The sequence below is a fragment of the Zootoca vivipara genome, chromosome 3 (assembly GCF_963506605.1).
Source record: "Zootoca vivipara chromosome 3, rZooViv1.1, whole genome shotgun sequence".
Lineage (NCBI taxonomy): Eukaryota > Metazoa > Chordata > Lepidosauria > Squamata > Lacertidae > Zootoca > Zootoca vivipara.
In genome coordinates, this window is record NC_083278.1 from 63339723 (window position 1) to 63360457 (window position 20735).

Here is a 20735-nt window from a genome sequence, read left to right on the forward strand (position 1 = left end):
GATGATAGACTTCAATAAATGTTGAACATTCTGTTGTACAAATTAAGATTTATAGAAGGATTATCTATGTTGAGTTTGCATCAGTTTGGCCAGTTATGGTCTACTGACTGAAATTTTAATACACTCTTTAGCAAGGTCTTTTGTGCTTTTCATAAAAGAAATTCCAGCGCAAATTTTGCCTGTTTTAGAAATTGACTGATGGCATATAGCATATTCTCTTAGTGATTTCTCCATGTTGTGAATTTTATTGTTTTCTCTTTTAACTTGTAGCACAACTTATAAGTCTTCTACTCATTTTAATAATGGTTTTATTGGAACAAAAGACTCAAGAAACCCTGGGTGATAACTAACACTTCCCTTCCACTGAGCCTGTCAGTGAAATGGGAGAGGGAGACAATTTTTGGTGACCCCATCTCCCCCTACACCCTCACTTCCAAATCTACTCTGGAGGGGCTCCCAACTCTCCACATAGCAGTTTTTAGGAGGTGCAGAAAGTGGAGGGGGATAGTATTGCCTTCCATCAGCAGAGGTGAAGCATTTGTTTGTTCTTTTCAAAGGAATTTATAGAATGAAATTTCTGACAAGTTCTAATTTAGTATAAAATAAGTATATTTCAGAGAAGAGATGTGTTGATCTTGCTGTATGCTATTGCATATTCCACTTGTTAAAGAAAAATAATTTTAATACATTAATCTGAAACAAGCACAAAGCAATTCTGTCTCCTGTGCAGTGAAGAACTTTCATATTCTGTATATTACGTGCCTTTCAGTAATTCACAGACAGATGCCACACAGTACTTTGGTATATTTTGGTAGCATTTTATAATGGCAGATTAATGTTTTGGTTTGTAATTGGTGAAGGAAGAACCAATGAATACCTAGAAATGAATTCTTAAGAATAACCTCTGTATATGAATTTCAGCACAAGGGGTTGGCTTTGAAGCAGAGTTCAAATATGCTCTTTAGAATGCTTTTTATGCAAGCACACTCAAAAAAGTTCTGGAATACTTGAATTTCATTGGGGGTTAAACCTCATTTAGGAGCAAAACAGGGCAAGCATGAAAAGACATTTGGGAACATGTTAATCACTGCAATGTGTCTCCATGTATTCTAATATTTAAAGTAAACATACAGTAGAGTCTTTTTACTATCATTTTGGGAAAAGAAGTTAACCTGTAAAAGTTTGACACCTGAAATTCCCAACCCCCATTCTCTTGCCGATTTCCTCTGTTCATTAAGTAGCTTGTGCTAATATATCATAGACACCAGAGGGAGGAGAATGTTTCTTTTCTGAAAAAATACAATTAAAGGGTGGAGCAACATCTACACATAACACAGTTCTTCCCGTAAACTATTGGATTTCTATATTAGGAATTCTAAGGTGGTTTGTGCAGCAGATAAAGGACAAAGTGGGGAAATTATTGTGAAGAAAATTATGTATGAACATAACTTATTCCAAAATGTGAGGTGGAAATTAGTGCATAGGAGATGTATGATTTTAAGCTTCAGGCATCATTTTCAGGAGGAATTGGTTTTAGCAATTTTGAGAGTCAACAGTAGTTGCCAGAGTTCCTTATCAAATAAATGAACTATTTGTATAACAAAAGGAGGAATAGATACCAAGTACAGAGTAGACATTGAAAACATAAATGTACATCCCCAGCTGTAGGCGCTTGAGGTTGCATCGTATTCCTGTTGAAGACCAAAGGGGATACTTTGTGATTATTCTTTCAAAGATACCCCAAAAGGTGCTTAAAAGTATGGTAGGGTGGTTTATTTTTAAGAGTTGTATTTCAGGGGACTGCTGCTATCTTAGATTTAATCCCAGGTAATTGAGATTAGGATTACAGTTTAAGGCTCTAAATAACGTGGGACCCAAATTCCTAAAGGAATACCTCTGTATTGAGATCTGTAGGAGAGGTCCTTCTGTTGTCTAACCGCTGGGTAAAGCCTACAGTGACACAAGGTAGGGCCTTCTCTGTGGTGACACCTCATTTATAGATCTTCCCTCCAAGATACGACTGGCACTTTTGCTAACTGGTTTTTGAAGTCCTCTTCACCCAACCCACTTTGAAGGGGGTTAATCTAGATGAGATCAACTGTGAACTGCAGTGTTAGTTCTGGTTGTTATTTGCATTTTATTGTTTTAAGGTATTTATGTTTTGGATTTTAGCCTGTAGCACTATTTGAGCCTCCAAGACCATGTGCCAGGCAGGAGAGCAGGACTGCATATGTTCATCCATGTGTGCCCCTGCATCCCATTCCAGCTCCTCTCCAAGGCTCCCTGGGGTTGGAGGAATGTCTGCAGTAAGGAAGCCTGCCAAATGAGATCAGGGTCCCAGCTTACAGGGACGGCCTAGGCGTTTTTGGTAGGCTGTCCTTTTGCAGGAGAGCCTTGGAAAGGGGCTGGCGCAGACTGCATCAGTACAGACAGGATGTATCTGTATGACCCCTCTCTTCCTCGTACATTAATAGTCACATGGTATTGAAAACTCAGTTATTCAGGCTTGTGTTATCACTTCATGCGATCAGAGAAAAACTCAGGTTTATAAACATTAAACAACCTATTAAATAACCATGAAATCTGTACAAAGCTGTAATGGTTTAAAATATTTTCATAAGTCTGAGTCTCCATTGTGATTCACCAAAAGCTTGCTGGTGTTTGCAAATCTGAGCTGAATTGCAAGCAGACTCCCTCTCCACATGTTAGTGTTTTGTTAGAAATCATACTCAGCAGATTTTTCATGGTTGTAACTTGAGACAGTTCAAACTTTGGTGGCTTCGGCTATTTTTTTCCATTGTGTGTTTTGTTCAAACTTCAATTCAGGTGACTTAAAGTTGCACTGATGATACAGTCTTTTGCAGCCGAGTAGTGAGTTAGCTGCAAGCTTGCTATATTTTCATAACTTGGGCAGTTGGGGCAGGATTTTATAACAAACTTAGGACCTATTAAAGCATTTCATTTTTAGGAAGCAGGGTGGAATGGCTTTATGGCTCTTCCTGCCCCTCTGTTACTAGCCTCTTATCATTATACAGTGATGAAACAACTAAGGAGTACATTATTCCAACTTTTTCATACCACGTAGGCCACAAGAGTACTTTGACATGGAACCTGTGGGCTACACACTGGGGGGGGGTGAGCCCAAAATTTGATGCTCCCCCCAGCCTTCTGACAGGGTCCTAGAACCCTCTCACCTCCTTCCCAAACCTGAGAAAGCACTAGCTAGGCGGGAAGACTCTAGGACCATGTCAGAGCCTTCATTGTCTCCTTCCCAAAGCCTAGTGCCTCCTTACCCAGCTTTGGGAAGGCATCACAAGGACTTGCAGGGAGGGGAGGATTCAATGTTGTTGAGGGCTATGTGTTGGACCATCTTGATCTTGTGGTTGCCAGGCAGCCATTTTAATTACCGTATTTTTCCATGTACAGTGGTACCTCGGTTTAAGTACACAATTGGTTCCGGAGGTCTGTACTTATCATGAAGCATACTTAACCTGAAGTGAACTTTCCCATTGAAAGTAATGGAAAGTGGGTTAATCCGTTCCAGACAGTCCGTGGAGTACGCAACCTGAAGCGTACTTAACCCGAGGTATGAGTGTAATTGGTTCTGGAAGTCCGTACTTAACCTGAAGCGTACTTAACCTGAAGCGAACTTTCCCATGGAAAGTGGATTAATCCGTTCCAGACGGGTCCGCGGAGTACTTAAACTGAAAGTACTCAAACCGAAGCGTACTTAAACTGATGTATGACTGTATAAGACTAGGTTTCCCCCCTAAAAAATAATGTTCAAAATTTGGGGCATCTTATACATGGATAGAACTCCCCCCCCCCATTTTCTTAAATCGGAGTCCCCCTTCTACACGAGGGCATCTTATAGATGGAAAAAGGCGTTACCCCTTCTGCCCACTCTGCACCAGATAAAATGTAAAGCAATTGGATCACCCATAATGGTGGAGTCATACGTAAATGTTTGAAACTGTTTGGAATACTTGAGTACTAGTATCCTACAAACTGAGATTGACACGTTTCCCTTTTTTAGATGTTGCACAAACAGCAAAACTGAAGTTTACACTAGTACATTATGCTGATCTTTACTGGATAAATACTGAGACAGACCACTTTCTCAGTCTTGTCATTAGTTTGTTTGGTTAAAATTGTTCTGAGAAGTTCTATTTTAAAATATTAAAATGTGAACGTCTAGGATTACAGTTTGAAAAAAATAGGACTTGAAAACAGATTTATAGTTTCAGAGTTGCTTTAAATTTCATTTGGCAAAAGCAAATACCTAGGCATTTTTCCTGTTCCAATAAGCTTACCAAGCTTAATAAATTCCAGAAGTTCAAATCTTTTTTCCCCCTGCAAGAACAGCTGGAGTGTCCTAAAAGTATTTGTGACTGCTTTTCTAATGTAACTCACTCCCCTTTGATTTTTGGTCCTTTGAATTCTTCAGCTTTTTTGTAGTTAACTTGAATGGGTGCATTTTCTTCTTATGATTATGCCTCATTTCTCCATGTTGCAGATGTCTCATTATTTTATAAAGCATCAAGCTATGGTATTAAGTAATAAATCAAAGCACAAAGAAACATTGTAGAAATCAGATGTCACTTCTGGCTCTTAGAATTGCTGAAACAAGCATCTAATTTTGTATTTTTTTAATGTGTCACCTCATTCACAATATTCAAGGCAGCTTCTAGAAACAAATCTAATAATAAAATATAAACATATAAATAATTTTGAGAACTTGCCTGCTGAAGGTTATATTTCAACTTCATTGACATAATAAATGTGGTACATGTCCTTGTAACCTTCTAAATACCAGTAGATCTAATGTTTTAGTATCCACACCATACATCAGGGGTGGCTAACCTCTCTTTTGGACCTGTAGCCAACTCTCCAGAGAACAAACATCAAAAGTGGGTATGGCTGAAGCGTAGAAGTATGGTGAGAACTGCCGTCTTCAAGGGTGCTTTCCAAAAGGGAGACCTGTAGAAGCAGTCAATAAATATATGTACAGTGGTACCTTGGTTCTCAAACTTAATCTGTTCCGGAAGTTCATTCAACTCCCAGAATGTTCGAAAACCAAGGCACGGCTTCCAATTGGCTGCAGTACTTTTTCAAAATTAAGTAACAAATTGGGGGTGGGTATTAGGGACACAGATAAAAAACCTATGGTGTGCCTGGCGCAGGCCACAGGTTAGTCACCGCTGCCCATACATACATGGCTGCATATACACACCTTTAAAGCACATTCTTTCCCTCAAAGAATCTGAGCCCTGTAGTTTACGCTTTGCAGAGTTACAATTCTTCACAAACTAACAGTATCAAGAATTCTCTGAAGGATGGGAAATACACTTCAAATGTGCTTTAAAGGTGTCGTGTGTAGAATTTGTTTCAAGCTCCCTTTTGTTAAAAAGGGGAGAAGTTCAATCTTCTCAGGACTAATGAATATTGCACAGGCAAAGCACTCTGTTTTTCCCCTGCTGTAATCTTAATGGGGGGCCTTCATTTAAATTTGATGTGAATGCATTTTTTCGAGGCTACTGGGCTTCAAAATTTGCTCATGGGACAAATTAGTATGGCTAACATTTTTATTAAAAACCTGACCCTTCTCTATGCTTTTTAGCAACAGTTTGGCATGCAGAAATGAAGCAGGTGAAACGTCTCTTACTGTTAGGTGATGGGTTAATTTTTAGCTTCCTGGGGACTTTGCAGATGTAATCCTGGGTCTCTCAAATTGTAGTTTGTAAATTGGGAGCCAGAGCACTCCTTCTCCAACCCATCTTGTGCAGATTTTCTCATTCCTTTGTTGGCTTTAATCATGGTTTAGTATTACATTGACATTGGTGCTAATAATGAGCAATCAGGCTTTAACAAATAAATCTGTTTGCTGCAGCGGGTGTGGTCCTATTCTCTAGTAAGCATGATGAGCATCCAGCCTTTCCCCCCAATTTTGAAGCTGCTGAGGTGGAAGAGTATTGCCCAAATGATCTGCCCAGTGATTCCTGCCACCTGTAGGGAGAAAGGTTGGGGATTGTTTGGCAGCTGCGTAGCCAAGGTGCCCAAAGCACTTTGCCCAAGGAGAGTCAATCAAGTGGGGAATACTGGTTGTTATGTTCTCTAGGCAGCAGCACATGTTCCCTTGGGGAAAGCCAGGGAGGGAACATGGGCTGCCCCTGCCTATGTGACAAGCAGTGTGTCTTCAGGCAGTATATCCCCAACCACACGGGAAATGCCCCGGGTGGGAGGGTGGCAACTACAATTTTGGGCTTGACAAGAAGGGCTAAGATCAATCCATTTTCCAAATACATTTCTAATCCTGATATGTACTAGCCTACCTGGTTATGTAGTCAAGTCACTTTTCTGTGCTTCCTAGCCTACATTCTTGTTCATTCTGTTTCCTCCTTCATAGTCTCTCTGGAGAGACTCCGTGGCTGTTGACATTGGGTTTTCTGGATCTTGTACTTTCTCTTTGCATTGGTTGCTGTATTTGGGCTGTCTTTATGGCTTCTAAATGTGCCCATTCTCTACAGGACTTGTGGAGGGGCTTGCTATTCATGTCATTTAATGTGTTACTCAGCCAAAAAGGAAGCAGTTGGAGTGAGTCAAATGGTAGGCAAGTTACTTGATTTCTAGCTAATATGTTGTAATTGGGATTGGAGGTAGGATAAACTTTAAGAACAAATAAGCTTATGGACTACTATAGTTGACTGTTGACTATTGTTTATGATATAATCAAGGTGATGTTTCAATTATATGAAAGTGATTGCAGAATATCATGCTTGAGACTCAGAATAGCTTCCTGGATTATTCATAGTCCAACCTCCGAATATGCAGCCGTCCCATTCCAGGCTTTTCAAAACACTTCATTGTGAGCTTAGGTTAACTGTTTATCTGAATTTTCAGCAAGTGGCAAAAAGTGTGAGATGTAATATAGTGCAAGCAGGCACCCAACCACTCACACAACAGGCCTTGTCTTTCCTTCCCTACCCCTGCAGCCCACTATGTGTCCCCAAACATGCTCTGGAGGATTGGGGTACAGCGGGCTGAGGGAGGAGAAAATATTTAAAAAACAAAAAACAAAAACAGAAGTCCCATTGCACAACCATATTTCTGTTGCGTGAACAGATGGACATCATTGAATGTCACTTTAAATTAATTTTTTTCTGAGATAATCAGCTGCTTGGAAATACACTCTTGTCGGAATAGTTGATCTCTACTTTTGTGCCTCTCGTGCATAAATGGGATACATTTAAGCTGTTGGCACTCAGTGCCTTGGAATAACTTAAATAAGTTGATTCCTTGTATCAGGAAGAAGCTCTGATGCTTTCTAGTCTGACATTTCCTTCTCATGTTAATAGTGCATGACTAAAGCAGAGCCATGTGTTCAACCAGCAACTTGTTGGCTATTCTCCGCCCGCCCCCCGCCAAAGTTTAGCTTGATGCTTTCGTTCATGCTACTAATCTTTTGTCTCACCTAGTTTTGACTGGGTCAGCAACATTGCAGACAAACGACAGCCACCTCAAGAAGTTTAGTCTGAGAAAACTTTATGGACAATGGCCAGAGTCCTTTTATTTGGAAATAATAGTTGTTTCTTATTGTATGGCAGCCAACTAAGGGTAGATTCTCTACATCTGGTTTTCAGTAGTACATAGCAATGCTATTGTGGAGGCAAGGGTAGAGGATATAAACACCTGAGTTCCAATATACCTGTGTGTAGTTGGGAGGGCTAGCTGTGCAAACCTAATGGGCAGGTTCAATTCCAGGTAGTCCTGCTGTGGGGTCAAGGCAGCACTAATTCATCTTCCTGAGTGCAATTAACTTTATGAGTAGAAATGTAAAAGGTGGCTGGCACAGAATCTATGATGTTACACCCTGTTTATGGAGCTGGAATCTTTGGAATTTTGGATTGAACTCTGTATGAGCAGTGTTCAAAACTCCCATTGTTCTAGACATATTTTGTGACAGGGAATTTGATTAGCACAAGCAGTTTCTGAGCTCTGGGCACAGTATTGCGCCTAAGATTTCCAATTAAAACTTAAGAGAGGAAGAAAAGGAGGACCTTTTTCTGTCTCCACACTTCCAGCTACTCTCTGAAGACTGGAGAAGAGACCCTCTTAAGAATATTAGGGGGGTGGGCAGGGGAAAGACTAGACTATGAGAAAAATGAACATTATATTTTAACTGCAGTTCATTCATTTTTAGCTTTGTGTTCTTGTTATAAAGAATGTGCCCATAGCCTAGATTTAAGGTGCAATTTAGCTCCTAGCTTTCATATCTCAGTTTCTAACACTGTGTACAAGTTACCTAAGAGGTTCTAGACATTCACAACATGATCGCTTAATCCAGCTCACACAGCAATTTTTGCCAGAAACCACTGTGAGGTACGGTACTAATCTAAATCACACACGCCCTACACACACCCTCTAGTCTCCCCTCCACCATAGAGCAAATACCAGGAACAGGAGATGGTTGAAACAGTACAGATCAAAAGGTATATCACCACCAACCCTTAACAACTTCCTCAGTCAAATGAAGGTTTCTCCCCGTAGTAATATTTTGTTAAACTCCTGTCTTAATGCCCATTGACATCACCATCCAAGCTGCTGATCAGAAACAAAGCATTGGCTGTGTGATTCCCCACAGCTTTCTTGTCCATACTCAGATTGTCACTTGCGAACATTTTTGTATCGCTCTCAAGCCACACATTTCACATTGACGGAGGCTGCTTGCCTGGATGTGAAGATTCACAATGGTGGTAGCCCACACAGTATGTAGCCCAAGCAATAGGGTGTAGATTTGCTCACCAATAGTGATATGTTTTCAGCAGCCCTCTAATGATTACTGTAAACATTATTTAGCCCTGTAATTAAAATGAATAAAGGCGATGTGTGTGCTATGAAAGGAAATTTGTAATTTTACCATTCAAGAAGCAACATTTCCTAGGGTTGTATTTTAAAAAGAAATTGGCCTCCTACTGGCCAGATATAGGAAATTGGCCTCCTACTGGCTGGAAAGATCTATGTAAAGGTAATTCATAAAACCCAATTTTCCTTACTATTAGGAAAGTCACCAGTCTAGAGAGAGCATTGGAGATGTACAAAGACTATGAGAACTCTGGTGATCACACACATACACACACCCCACATCCTCTTTTCCCTGTTTCATCTTAGTCTAGGTGAGGAACACAGCCAAGGATTCCCTTTCCAAAGGACATAGGAAACCTCGGAAAAAGCTGCATTGATTTCACTTGGGCATTTCGAAACTTTGGGATCTCCCTGCCCCGCCCCCCACCTCTTTTCATTTTGTTTGCTTACTTTACTTTTCTGAAGCACGTCTTAGTTTTTAGCAGTAGATACTCTTTCCCTGTAGGGTCGGGTTGAGGAAAGCCTTTATTCTAACTTACTGGCTGTTGGCCAGAAAAGTCGGGCTCTGTGTCAAAAGCAGTGTACTTTAAAGAGACAGTGTTTCATTTCCCATTCTGATATTCTTTTGTCTGTCTGTCTCCTTTCCTTTTTTAAATGCCAGATGTCCCCAGCCTTTGACCACCCTCAGACTTAGTATATATAATAAGTGCTGTGAAATGTTCAAACTTGAGTGAAGGGGAAATGGGAACTTTCTTCCTAATGTGTAACTGTCAGTAATGTTACTGTTAATCGCTGAACTTACAGGGGAAAAGCAAAATAAAAGCATGTGATTAATTTGGTGTCCTGCCTTACATCGCCATGGTATTGTGATGCTGAACAAAAAACTGGCAGAAGGAGCCTTGCCCTGGTGACCTGGAAATTGCAAGCCCTTTATTTGGGGATTCTGTAGTTTCTGTGTTGAAAATTAACTCCTGCTGCCATGATTGTCTCAAGAGGTTTTTTATGTGTGAAAGAACTGAACAAATGCTGACTTGTAGGGGATTTTTCCCCCTACTAATTTATTAATATTAGAAACGAGTATTTTATAGAAATATACCATCTAATTTTTTTGGTTTGATACAGTGGTAATTTTGCTATCTAAAACTTACTTCAAGGTGTAATCTTTCTGTTACAATTCTAATATAAGGTTTCTTTTGAGTTCACTTGGGTTTATCTTCAGGGCCAATATATTTGCCAGCAGCAAAACAAATCCATGTTACTTTAAATGATTTTGTTGTTGTTGTTTAGTCGTTTAGTCGTGTCCGACTCTTCGTGACCCCATGGACCATAGCACGCCAGGCACTCCTGTCTTGCACTGCCTCCCGCAGTTTGGTCAAACTCATGTTCGTAGCTTCGAGAACACTGTCCAACCATCTCGTCCTCTATCGTCCCCTTCTCCTAGTGCCCTCCATCTTTCCCAACATCAGGGTCTTTTCCAAGGATTCTTCTCTTCTCATGAGGTGGCCAAAGTATTGGAGCCTCAGCTTCACGATCTGTCCTTCCAGGGAGCACTCAGGGCTGATTTCCTTAAGAATGGATAGGTTTGATCTTCTAGCAGTCCATGGGACTCTCAAGAGTCTCCTCCAGCACCATAATTCAAAAGCATCAATTCTTCGACGATCAGCCTTCTTTATGGTCCAGCTCTCACTTCCATACATCACTACTGGGAAAACCATAGCTTTAACTATACGGACCTTTGTCGGCAAAGTGATGTCTCTGCTTTTTAAGATGCTGTCTAGGTTTGTCATTGCTTTTCTCCCAAGAAGCAGGCGTCTTTTAATTTCGTGACTGCTGTCACCATCTGCAGTGATCAAGGAGCCCAAGAAAGTAAAATCTCTCACTGCCTCCATTTCTTCCCCTTCTATTTGCCAGGAGGTGATGGGACCAGTGGCCATGATCTTGGTTTTTTTGATGTTGAGCTTCAGACCATATTTTGCGCTCTCCTCTTTCACCCTCATTAAAAGGTTCTTTAATTCCTCCTCGCTTTCTGCCATCAAGGTTGTGTCATCTGCATATCTGAGGTTGTTGATATTTCTTCCGGCAATCTTAATTCCGGCTTGGGATTCATCTAGTCCAGCCTTTCGCATGATGAATTCTGCATATAAGTTAAATAAGCAGGGAGACAATATACAACCTTGTCGTACTCCTTTCCCAATTTTGAACCAATCAGTTGTTCCATATCCAGTTCTAACTGTAGCTTCTTGTCCCACATAGAGATTTCTCAGGAGACAGATGAGGTGATCAGGCACTCCCATTTCTTTAAGAACTTGCCATAGTTTGCTGTGGTCGACACAGTCAAAGGCTTTTGCATAGTCAATGAAGCAGAAGTAGACGTTTTTCTGGAACTCTCTAGCTTTCTCCATAATCCAGCGCATGTTTGCTATTTGGTCTCTGGTTCCTCTGCCCTTTCGAAATCCAGCTTGCACTTCTGGGAGTTCTCGGTCCACATACTGCCTAAGCCTGCCTTGTAGAATTTTAAGCATAACCTTGCTAGCGTGTGAAATGAGCGCAATTGTGCGGTAGTTGGAGCATTCTTTGGCACTGCCCTTCTTTGGAATTGGGATGTAGACTGATCTTCTCCAATCCTCTGGCCATTGCTGAGTTTTCCAAACTTGCTGGCAAACTTGCTGAGTTTTCCAAACTTTAAATGATAGCTAAACTAAATGCTTTTTTAAAATGTGAACATGCAGCTTGCTGATGCAGGCTGATGCAATCACAGCCACGTTGCCCCTGCGCTCCTCTTCTTGCTGTTGTGCTGCTGAGATGTAAGCCATAGTCTGGTTTAGTGCTACATTCAAACCCAGGCTTGTGGGTTTCGTTTTGGCAACCCAGTGAGGTTTGTTTTTGGTGGCAGGAATGGAGGAAGGAGCAAAACACCCATGATTTCCATCATGCACCAGGATGTGTACATTTCCCTTCACATTCAAACAATAGTTTAGCCTAACTAATACAATAGCATGCAAACCAGGCCACTGTATTTGCAGATTAGGTACGTAGGAAGCTGCTTTGTAGCTTTGGTCTTTGTAGCTCAATATTGTCAACAGTTGCTGGCTGTGGCTCAAGGTGTCAGGCAGGTGCCATACTGCTTATGTTTAATGGTTTGCTGCTTTAAGCTAATTCCACCTGATAAATTGTCTTTATTTTACTGCTTGATATATTTGTTTCCTGTTTTTATTACATAACTGGAATGTTACTGTATAGATCAGACTTTCTCAACCTTGAGTCCCTAGTTAGATATTGTTGGGACTACAACTCACATCATCCCTGACCACTGGTCCTGCAATCTAGAGATAATGGGAGTTGTGTCCGTTCTGCACAATGTAGTATTGTGGCACCTACCCTTTAGAATTCCTTCTTGAGTATTAGACTGGTATCATTTCTCTTGTATTTTCGGCACCTGCTTGAAGACCTTCCTCTTTTATCAAGCCTTTTACGTGGGGATCTTTACCAGTCTGCGTATGTATTTTTAAAATGTTTGTATTGTTTAATCACTTGTTTGCCGTCCTGGATGTATTTTGGAGGAAGGCTGGGATATAAATTTAATAAATACTTGACTCGAATAATCATGTCAGTTTACTCAGCATGGTTAGGTCCCAGAGTTTTCCAAAACACTCCCTTAATTTTGGGATTTGTTTCATCTTCAGGTATTTCACATAGACAATTCTAGCTCACACAGTCATGTGAAAAAGGAACATTTCTTTAAATCTAAATGAATCGGTATATTACCTTCTTGGGAAATCCAATGCAATGCCTTAAAATGTTAGCCAAACGATCAGGCATTGCTTGAAGCAAAGATCCTATTTTAAACATCTATTTTATTCCTTATTACACCACAGATTCGAATGGGTTACAGTGAGTTCAGTTTCACATTCAATTTATAGTCAAGGTTGTCAGAGAAGAAGATAAGCTCTAACTAGCGGTGTAATTAGCTACTTAATGGTTGAATGCATAATTAACTTTAGAATTCCCACTTCCATTTGATTCCTGATAAAACAGGCCAGATATTTTGGTTCTTCAAAACCAAAGTAAAACATCGGATTAGGTTAGCCACAACTATGCAGAAGTCTTGGCTTGGAGCTTTGAAGCAGCCTGAAGGAACACAGGTCACCTTTCCAGATCGAAATTGTCATTCAGCATTTTGTAGCAGAATACCAATTTTGATGTACTAGAAAGGTCAAGGCAATTTCTTTGTACTGAATAGATGTAGCCAATATTCATTCTGAACAAGTTAGATATTGATGCATTGTCAATTAAACTCTTCTTCCATAAAGTTCTTTTGGTGGCATGTGTCCGTCTCAAGAGATGATGGGGTGTGCCTCCAGAGGTGAAGCCAAACAGTTGTGTTAGCAGCACCAAAGTGACCTCCCCGGGGCCTAAGCCAGGACAGTGTGTATGGCGATCCTGGGCTGTCCAGACAACAAGACCCCCCTCTCAGGCTCACTGATGTGCTCCAAAGCAAAGCAGAGCAATACGTATGGACCAGCATGGCTGCAGGAGTTGCCAGAAGAAGGCATGCAAGGCACCATCCAACTGTCTTAGGGACTCCATTCTGGATTTGTATAGGGTTTACCCCTTAGCATTTTCTTCTCCTGAAGATATCCTGCAAGGCAGCTATACAAAAGTTTTTTCTATAATTCTGCTTTTCTGTGAGGCTCAGTGACTGGATTTTCTCTGCCCTCTCAAAACAAGTTTCTTGCAAGATTGCCCATCTTGAGAGTAGAGCTTCTATAAACATTGGGAATCCTGTATAAATGTGAGGCTTCTGCAACTTCCCTTTATCTCATAATTGCTGACTGCTCCAATAAATGCTTAAGGTGAACTATCCTGATGGCAGCACACACCATTGCAGGACTTGGTATTAAAGTAAATAAAATTGCTTTAAGATCGGAGTGTCAGTGGGCTTCAAAGTCCCTCATGCTGTGGAAAGTTTTACAAAGTTCATTTAGTTAGCTGCATAACAAAATATGTAGCATATAACATAGCATTACTTTTGGTTTTGCACCTTAGTAACATATAAAAGGAAGGTTTGTGTTTGGCTTTGCATGACAAATGTTTGTCATCATCCTGCTTTATTTATTTTTTCCCACTCTCCTGTTTTTGGCTTGGTTTCAAACAAACAAACAAACAAACAAACAAACACAAACAAACTGTGCTTCAGTTGGTTTTAAGGACCTCCTGATCACTGTACTATAGTATACTTTTTCCTAAGTAATCTCAAAGCCAAAGCAAACACTGTAAAACAAAATCTCCAAAAGTAAATAGTGCAGTTTGTTGCCCTCCATATGGCTCACTGGCTAGAAGGTCATAAAGTGTAGTTCTCTCTTCTCCCACCCCCACCCCAGCCTTTTTCTGGGGGAACAGCTGGGTTTACACAGCATTTTCTGAGTGTTTGGTCTGGCCCAGAGCCAGCCATGCATAATTTTTCCATTATGTGCATTTGATAGATGAGGAGCAGGGGTGGTAACTTGGAGGAGCAAATTTGTGAGTTACTTTGGATTTTTATTAAAAGAGTCTTTTAAGAGAATATAAAGTAATGTAAACAAAATAAAAAGGCCACAAGGTATAACTAGATCTCTAATGGCAAGTGAATGTTGCCCACAGTTCAGGGAGTTTTTTCTTAAGGGGGGTGTAGTTTTGACTTTGTCTTAAAATAAATAAACTACATAGGTTTGCCGAGAGACATATATAGTTTGTTCTCCTGATTCTTCAAGAGAGGGTTGGAATTATTATTTTTTAAAAAAAATTGGTATCAATATTGAGAATGAATTGGAAGAAAATGGGAACGGGTTAAAATGTCCCATAATAATTAAAATGGAATGAAACTTCTCATTGGAAAGACTTCATGGTCATATAGAGTTCATTTCTCAAATGGCTCCCATGGAAATCTTTTAGGGTCCAACTAGCTAATGACATTCATGTGTAGTGAATAATCAATAGGGAGGGGGCAAACCAGATCCAGAATGTGGAAGGAGGAAGGACTTTAACCCTTTGCCAATCCTTTAACCTTTACCAATCAGAATCGGGCCTCATGCCTGCCAATGGAAACTTTCCTCCCATTGCAAGTAGCAGGGGAGCAAAGGAGTTTGGAATTCCAAACAGAATTGCAGTGGGAGTGTCGTGTCTCCTCTCTCTTTCCATGTCACACAGGGTATTTCTTAAAAATCTTGCACACAGTGGCAAAAAAGTAGGGCCAAACTAGATATGACACAGTGGATCCATAATCAAATCTCTTATTGCTTGTCTTTTTGTAAATCCATGCCACAAAACTGCATACAGTACTGCTTTTCCTTAAGAAAGTGGAGTCACACCCGTAGTTCTGTTAAAATGAGCCATGTATTAGTTCAACAAATTTGTAAAAAATCAGTCACTTTGGTGTGCAATTTAGATTGAGCTGCAGCTCTGGAGGAAGTAAAGTTTTGCCTTTTCCCTTGTACATTTCCCCCAGATCACAAATGCCACCACTCCATTGTAAAGCCAGGGGTGGGGGCACAGTTTAACTTAAACTGAGGAAATAGTGTGGAGAAAAGCACAACCTTAATCCACATGCCCTCCTTTCTCTGCGGTGCTACCTTTAACGAAAGGAAATGTCATTGGGAAATCAGATAACATATCTCAACTTTGGACCACAAAACATTCAGGTATTGGACATGGAAATCTATGTGCTAAACACATGTGGCGAAAAGCCCTGATGTGTATGCCAGCTTTGTTCAGTTTCCGTCATTGAAAGGATTTCCCAATTCACTTCATACCTGTACAGGCTTTTTTGCTAAAATTTGCCAGCCTTCAAAGAAAAAGAGACTCCTTAGAGACTCCTAAGACAATGCCAACAAATCCAGGCCAGCATTTCTCCCTACTCCCCTCAACCCCCACTATTGGGTTGGATCCAGATTAAGTAAGTTGCGCTTAGTTCCTATTAATATCAGTTAAGTTATCATTATTAACTTTTCAGATTGATTTCAGTGGGACTCTTCTATCCAGTGACAATCCATGCCACAAAACTGCATACAGTACTGCTTTTCCTTAAGAAAGTGGAGTCACACCCGTAGTTCTGTTAAAATGAGCCATGTATTAGTTCAACAAACAAAGCCTAGCACACCTGCTACAGTATCTCTGCTCTGCTGCTCTTGGGCCTTTCCCACTCCAATGATTCTTCAAGCCACCATCCTCAATTCATCCTCTCAGTGAGTTCAGTACTTGCTTTCTTATATCCAGTAGACAAAGGCAAAATTTCAGTTTCAAAGCATCCATAGTCTATTGAATACTTAGCTATTTGTTTTGAGAGCCTACATTTATGACCAGGAGAAGGAAACTGGTAGGAAGTTTTGACAATTCCAAAAATAAATAAATGAATGAATAAAATAAAACTCTTTTACAACTTATTTACATTTCAGCAGACTATATTTGACCAAATTCTTCTTTATGTAACTCTCTTACAGAACATAGGAAACTCGGCAATCTAACTGTGACAGTGAAAAAGACAGTCCCTTCTCCAGAATCCCTTCAGATCCTGTACCAGCGCATGAGATATGAATATGAGTTTTACTACTACATCAAAGAGCAGTTTCATCTATTAAAGCGCAAGTTTGGACTACGATCTTCAAATAGTAACTCTTCTCCTAGACTAGAATTTGCCATTCCTTCTCCTTTGGAAACTGAAGAGCCAGTAACAGAAGATGAAGAGCAAGATGATGAGAAGTGGTTGGAAGATATCTATAGAAGGTGATACAAGCATCACCTTCTCTACTGGCTGGAGCACCCAGAGTTTTCATAAACTATTAAGAAAAATCCTTAAGGAAGTGAGTTACTGCACAACAGCATTTAAAAGCATTTCCCCCCAGGATGAACTGATTGTGAGACCTCTTTTTGAGAGGGTTTATTTCTTTAAATTTACATTTATATTTGTTTCCCTTGATCATAGTAGCTAGGACATACTTTTAAATGTGCCATTTCATTACAAATTACATTGTCACTGTAAAATATTGCTGTATATGGTACCTATTTGGCAGAGTGATGTAGATCACAGCATAGGTCATCTGCAGTTTTCTCAAAACCTGTTTTTCTTTGTTAGTACTGTATTTATACCGAATATTTTACAGTCACATTTGATCACTTGGAATTAAGAGCAGGGTATTGGAGGTTTGCATTATCATCTGAACAGGGAATACTGTTGTGCTAAAAGAAAGAAATGCATTGCCGCTACACTAACTATGGATACTATTTAGGCTATGTTTTCCCCATAGAAATTAATAAGGGCATTGTTGACAAACCAAGTGGAATTGCAGGGGAAATTAAGCTTATCTTGTTAAATGTGTGGGTACATCAAAGTTCCAACACCTTTCAAAATCGATGAAAGTTAGGAGTGCAAATGTTTGCAGAATTTGGAGTTTCACTGAGGAAGCTAGGCAGCAGGGAAGGCACTTAACTTTACTTCAGGTTTTAGAAGGAGAAATCCTCCTTAGCGTATTATTCCCAGTCCTTTTATTACACAGAGACCCTAAATGAGGGGAACACAAATAGTCAGGCAACATTTCAAAAATGTGGGATGTTCTAGTTGAAAGAACATTCGTGTTATGTCATAAATGCATGATTCGGTTCCAGCTGAGAGAGATTCCTGCTGAAGTTAGAAGTCTCTGTTCAATGTGCCTCATATCTTCTGGACTGTTGAAACTAAGAAGATATGAGGTGTATTCCATGATGGATTTATTTAAGAGATACGAAGAAAGTTTACTGCGTTCCTTACAGAGTGTCTTCCACTCTAACCCCTGCCCCTGTTTCACAGTAACAACTGTCTAGGCATGGGCAGATTCTCCTTTAACTTAAAGCAAGCATGCTTCCAGATGTTTTGGGACTACAATTCCCATCATCCCAGACCACTGGTCCTGTTAGCTAGGGATGATGGGAGTTGTAGTCCCAAAATATCTGGGAGGGCCAAGTTTGGCCATGCCTGACTTAAAGCAAAGGAGCAAGGAATTACTGTTGTCTTTGTCATACTCAAATGTGTGCTGGCCAGAGTAGTACAGTAAGCATCTCTGATAGGGAGCTAGGATGAAATAGGATGGAACAGGTTTCTTGGTTTATCACAGGCACCCCCAAACCTTGGCCCTCCAGATGTTTTGGCCTACAACTCCCATGATCCCTAGCTAATAGGACCAGTGGTCAGGGATGATGGGAATTGTAGTCCAAAACTTCTGGAGGGCCAAAGTTTGGGGATGCCTGGTTTATCAGGAGCTCTACTTCTTTTCTAGTGTTTTATTTCTCAAATTCCCTTCTCAGAGCTTGTGAGCATCAACTAATATTGTAAATCACCATTATCTATTGCATTCTGTTGTTTACTATGCTACTATCAGGATTTGAACAAAAATAATTGTGTTAAGGCTCAATGACAACATGGATGAATTATCTTGTTGCTAGTTAGGTCCTAATATTGTGGTTCCAATGCACTACTCTGAAGGAACACAGTGGGAGCAAGAAATACAGTAAATAATAATTAACCAAGATGCTGCATTGTATATTAAGTGGTTTCTATGAAATTACATTTAAAGAGTAATGATTAGTTTACACACTGTGGATTTCTTTTCTTTTTTAAAAAAACAAATTAATATTCACATATTGGGTTTCTTTTTTATCTTTTTTTTTAAAAGAAAACATCAGATTTTATCCGTGTCTCTAGAGTCCTGGGTCACTTAACATGTTCACTTTCTCTGCAATTTCACTGCTGCTTAAATCTATTTTTATCGTTCTATTTAATATTTTCTTCATGAATACTTTGCAATGTTAAAAAGAACAGGCTGCCGGGTAATTTACTTGCTAGGTTTCAGTGTTGTATATTTTTTGTACAAAGCAACTTGGCCTCTACTCCCAGAAAGGTACTTCATAAATTTATTTGGCACATAAGCTTTTAAGATTCCTAACACAACAGGTCATTTATCTGTCATGAAATAGATTTTATAATTTTACTTTAAATGACTTAAAAGCACACTTTAAGTTTGTTAATCGTTTGACTTATTTATTGTGACTTTTCAGCACATTCCAAATTCTAAGTTGCTCAGGAAACGAGTTCATTTAAATGATTTTATTTTGATGGTTCTTTCTTTTTCTTTTTAGAATGAAATCACTGTTATAAAGCCTTCAGCCCATGACACCCTTTTAGGAAGCACCATACTTGTTTGTTAATCTCTGTGAGAGAGAAAAGGTCAGTTCAGGGCACATGTGAAAAAAACAGAGCATATATGTACATTAGGTTAGATGTAAATGAAAGCAAACAGTGTTTGAATTAAATATTCATTAACTTATTCACTGATGTTTTGATATTAAACCATAAGAGATCCATCTAAACTTTTTTATGTTTAGTTCGCTAATATTTCCATTTGGAGCCTGTGCTGTTCTTCACAAAACCAGTAATCCTTCTGTGGGTTTTTTCCCCTGGATGTAAAGGTTAAAGCATTTTCCATTTGAATCGCCCTAGAAAAGATTATTTTATAAAGCACTGTTTATTGGTGAAGGCCACACTTACTTTAAGCAAGCTATTTTGAGATTACTAAGCTACACCTTGAATTACTTTGAGACACAAGGCCCAAAAGCTAACCTTTTCTAATTATATGAGAAATACAGTGAATATTTGAAACTGCACTGGCAATGTGCTTTATTGCTGTTGTGGAATAATTTTTAATGCATAGTGGTAACAGCTTTGACCCAAGCATTGCTTTTTACTAGTTAACATAGACATGGGTGTGGTGATATTTGATACCCAGGCTCAATGCTCCCCTTGTCCATAGTTCTCAGGCAACTTGCTAAACTTTAAAGAAGTGTGTGCGTCAAACCACAAGCACACAAGAAATAACATGCTGTAATGGTGGTAAAATGGCTTTGAATTCCAAAATCACATTAATAAATGGTACATTTTGTTTAATTTATTTATGAAGAGATACAATAGCATTGCAGTTTTCCAAAATGCACTCACTTTGTGAACCCATGAATGTCCTTGTTTCTTTTAAAGGTACATCTGATATACTTTAGTTTATATGAGCGTCTTGAGTGCCACGTGGCTTTTGTGATGAATTGCATTAATTTGTGGTAGAATTCGATAACTCAGACCAGAAATCAAAACTGTACTCTTTTAAGATAAACAGGTTCCAACCAATAAAAGCAGTTAAGACAGGCTTCCAGCGTTTTTTAAAAGAGTAATACATATTCCTTTTTTGCAACCAGAATCTACATTGAATTTAGGCTGGTACTGTTGCCTATTGCCTACAAAAGTACATTTGGAAATAATTGCCATGAAAACTAATAAATGCCTGTAATATGCAAGGGTGAACGGTGCATTCTCTCCTTCTGTTTGTGTTTGTCTTTCTATAATATGAGGGTTGTATGATGAGTTTCAGTCTTTTAATACCTTGCTTGGTGATTTAATATGAAAACAATGGGAGTACACATGACAAGTTTTCTTAGTTTGTGTCTTAAACTGAGTGGATGATGAATAGTTTTAGAAATTTTATATAGTTAAATAATTCTTTTTAAGTTGAAGTCTTGCTAACATCTCTTAAGTTGGCCTTGTTCCTCACCTACATATCTCTAGCGGCGGCAGCTGGTAGATGTGCTATTTCAGCTTTTAGTGATGCAAAATGCCCAGTTTCAGAGCAAGTGATCTGCAGATTAGTGGCTAAATGTTTATAGGCAACTCAATATTATTATCACTTTTTATCACTTAAAAAACATGTATGGTGCATCTATCATGTAAAACTATATTGGCAACAGGAAAGGAAATCATCCCGATCCCAAAAGAGTAAAAATGGATCCATTCACTGGAGAATAATTACAGTACAGTAATCTAAATA

The 20735-nt window shown here is 39.5% G+C and overlaps 1 protein-coding gene across 2 annotated transcripts in view; it reads left to right on the forward strand.

Moving 5' to 3' along the window:
* UST (uronyl 2-sulfotransferase) overlaps positions 1 to 20215 on the forward strand; it is a 125133-nt gene extending 104918 nt beyond the window's left edge. Inside the window, exons 8-9 of one of the 2 annotated variants that reach the window (XR_004692162.2) lie at positions 16338 to 16697; positions 19006 to 20215. Coding sequence is in view for 1 of the 2 variants with exons in the window: in XM_035108790.2 (XP_034964681.2) it covers positions 16338 to 16624 (287 nt within the window). In the remaining variant the exon portion in view is untranslated. Of the gene's footprint in view, positions 1 to 16337 lie in introns of both variants that reach the window. The other variant, XM_035108790.2, reaches the window with a different exon arrangement.
* The last annotated feature ends 520 nt before the right edge of the window (positions 20216 to 20735 follow it).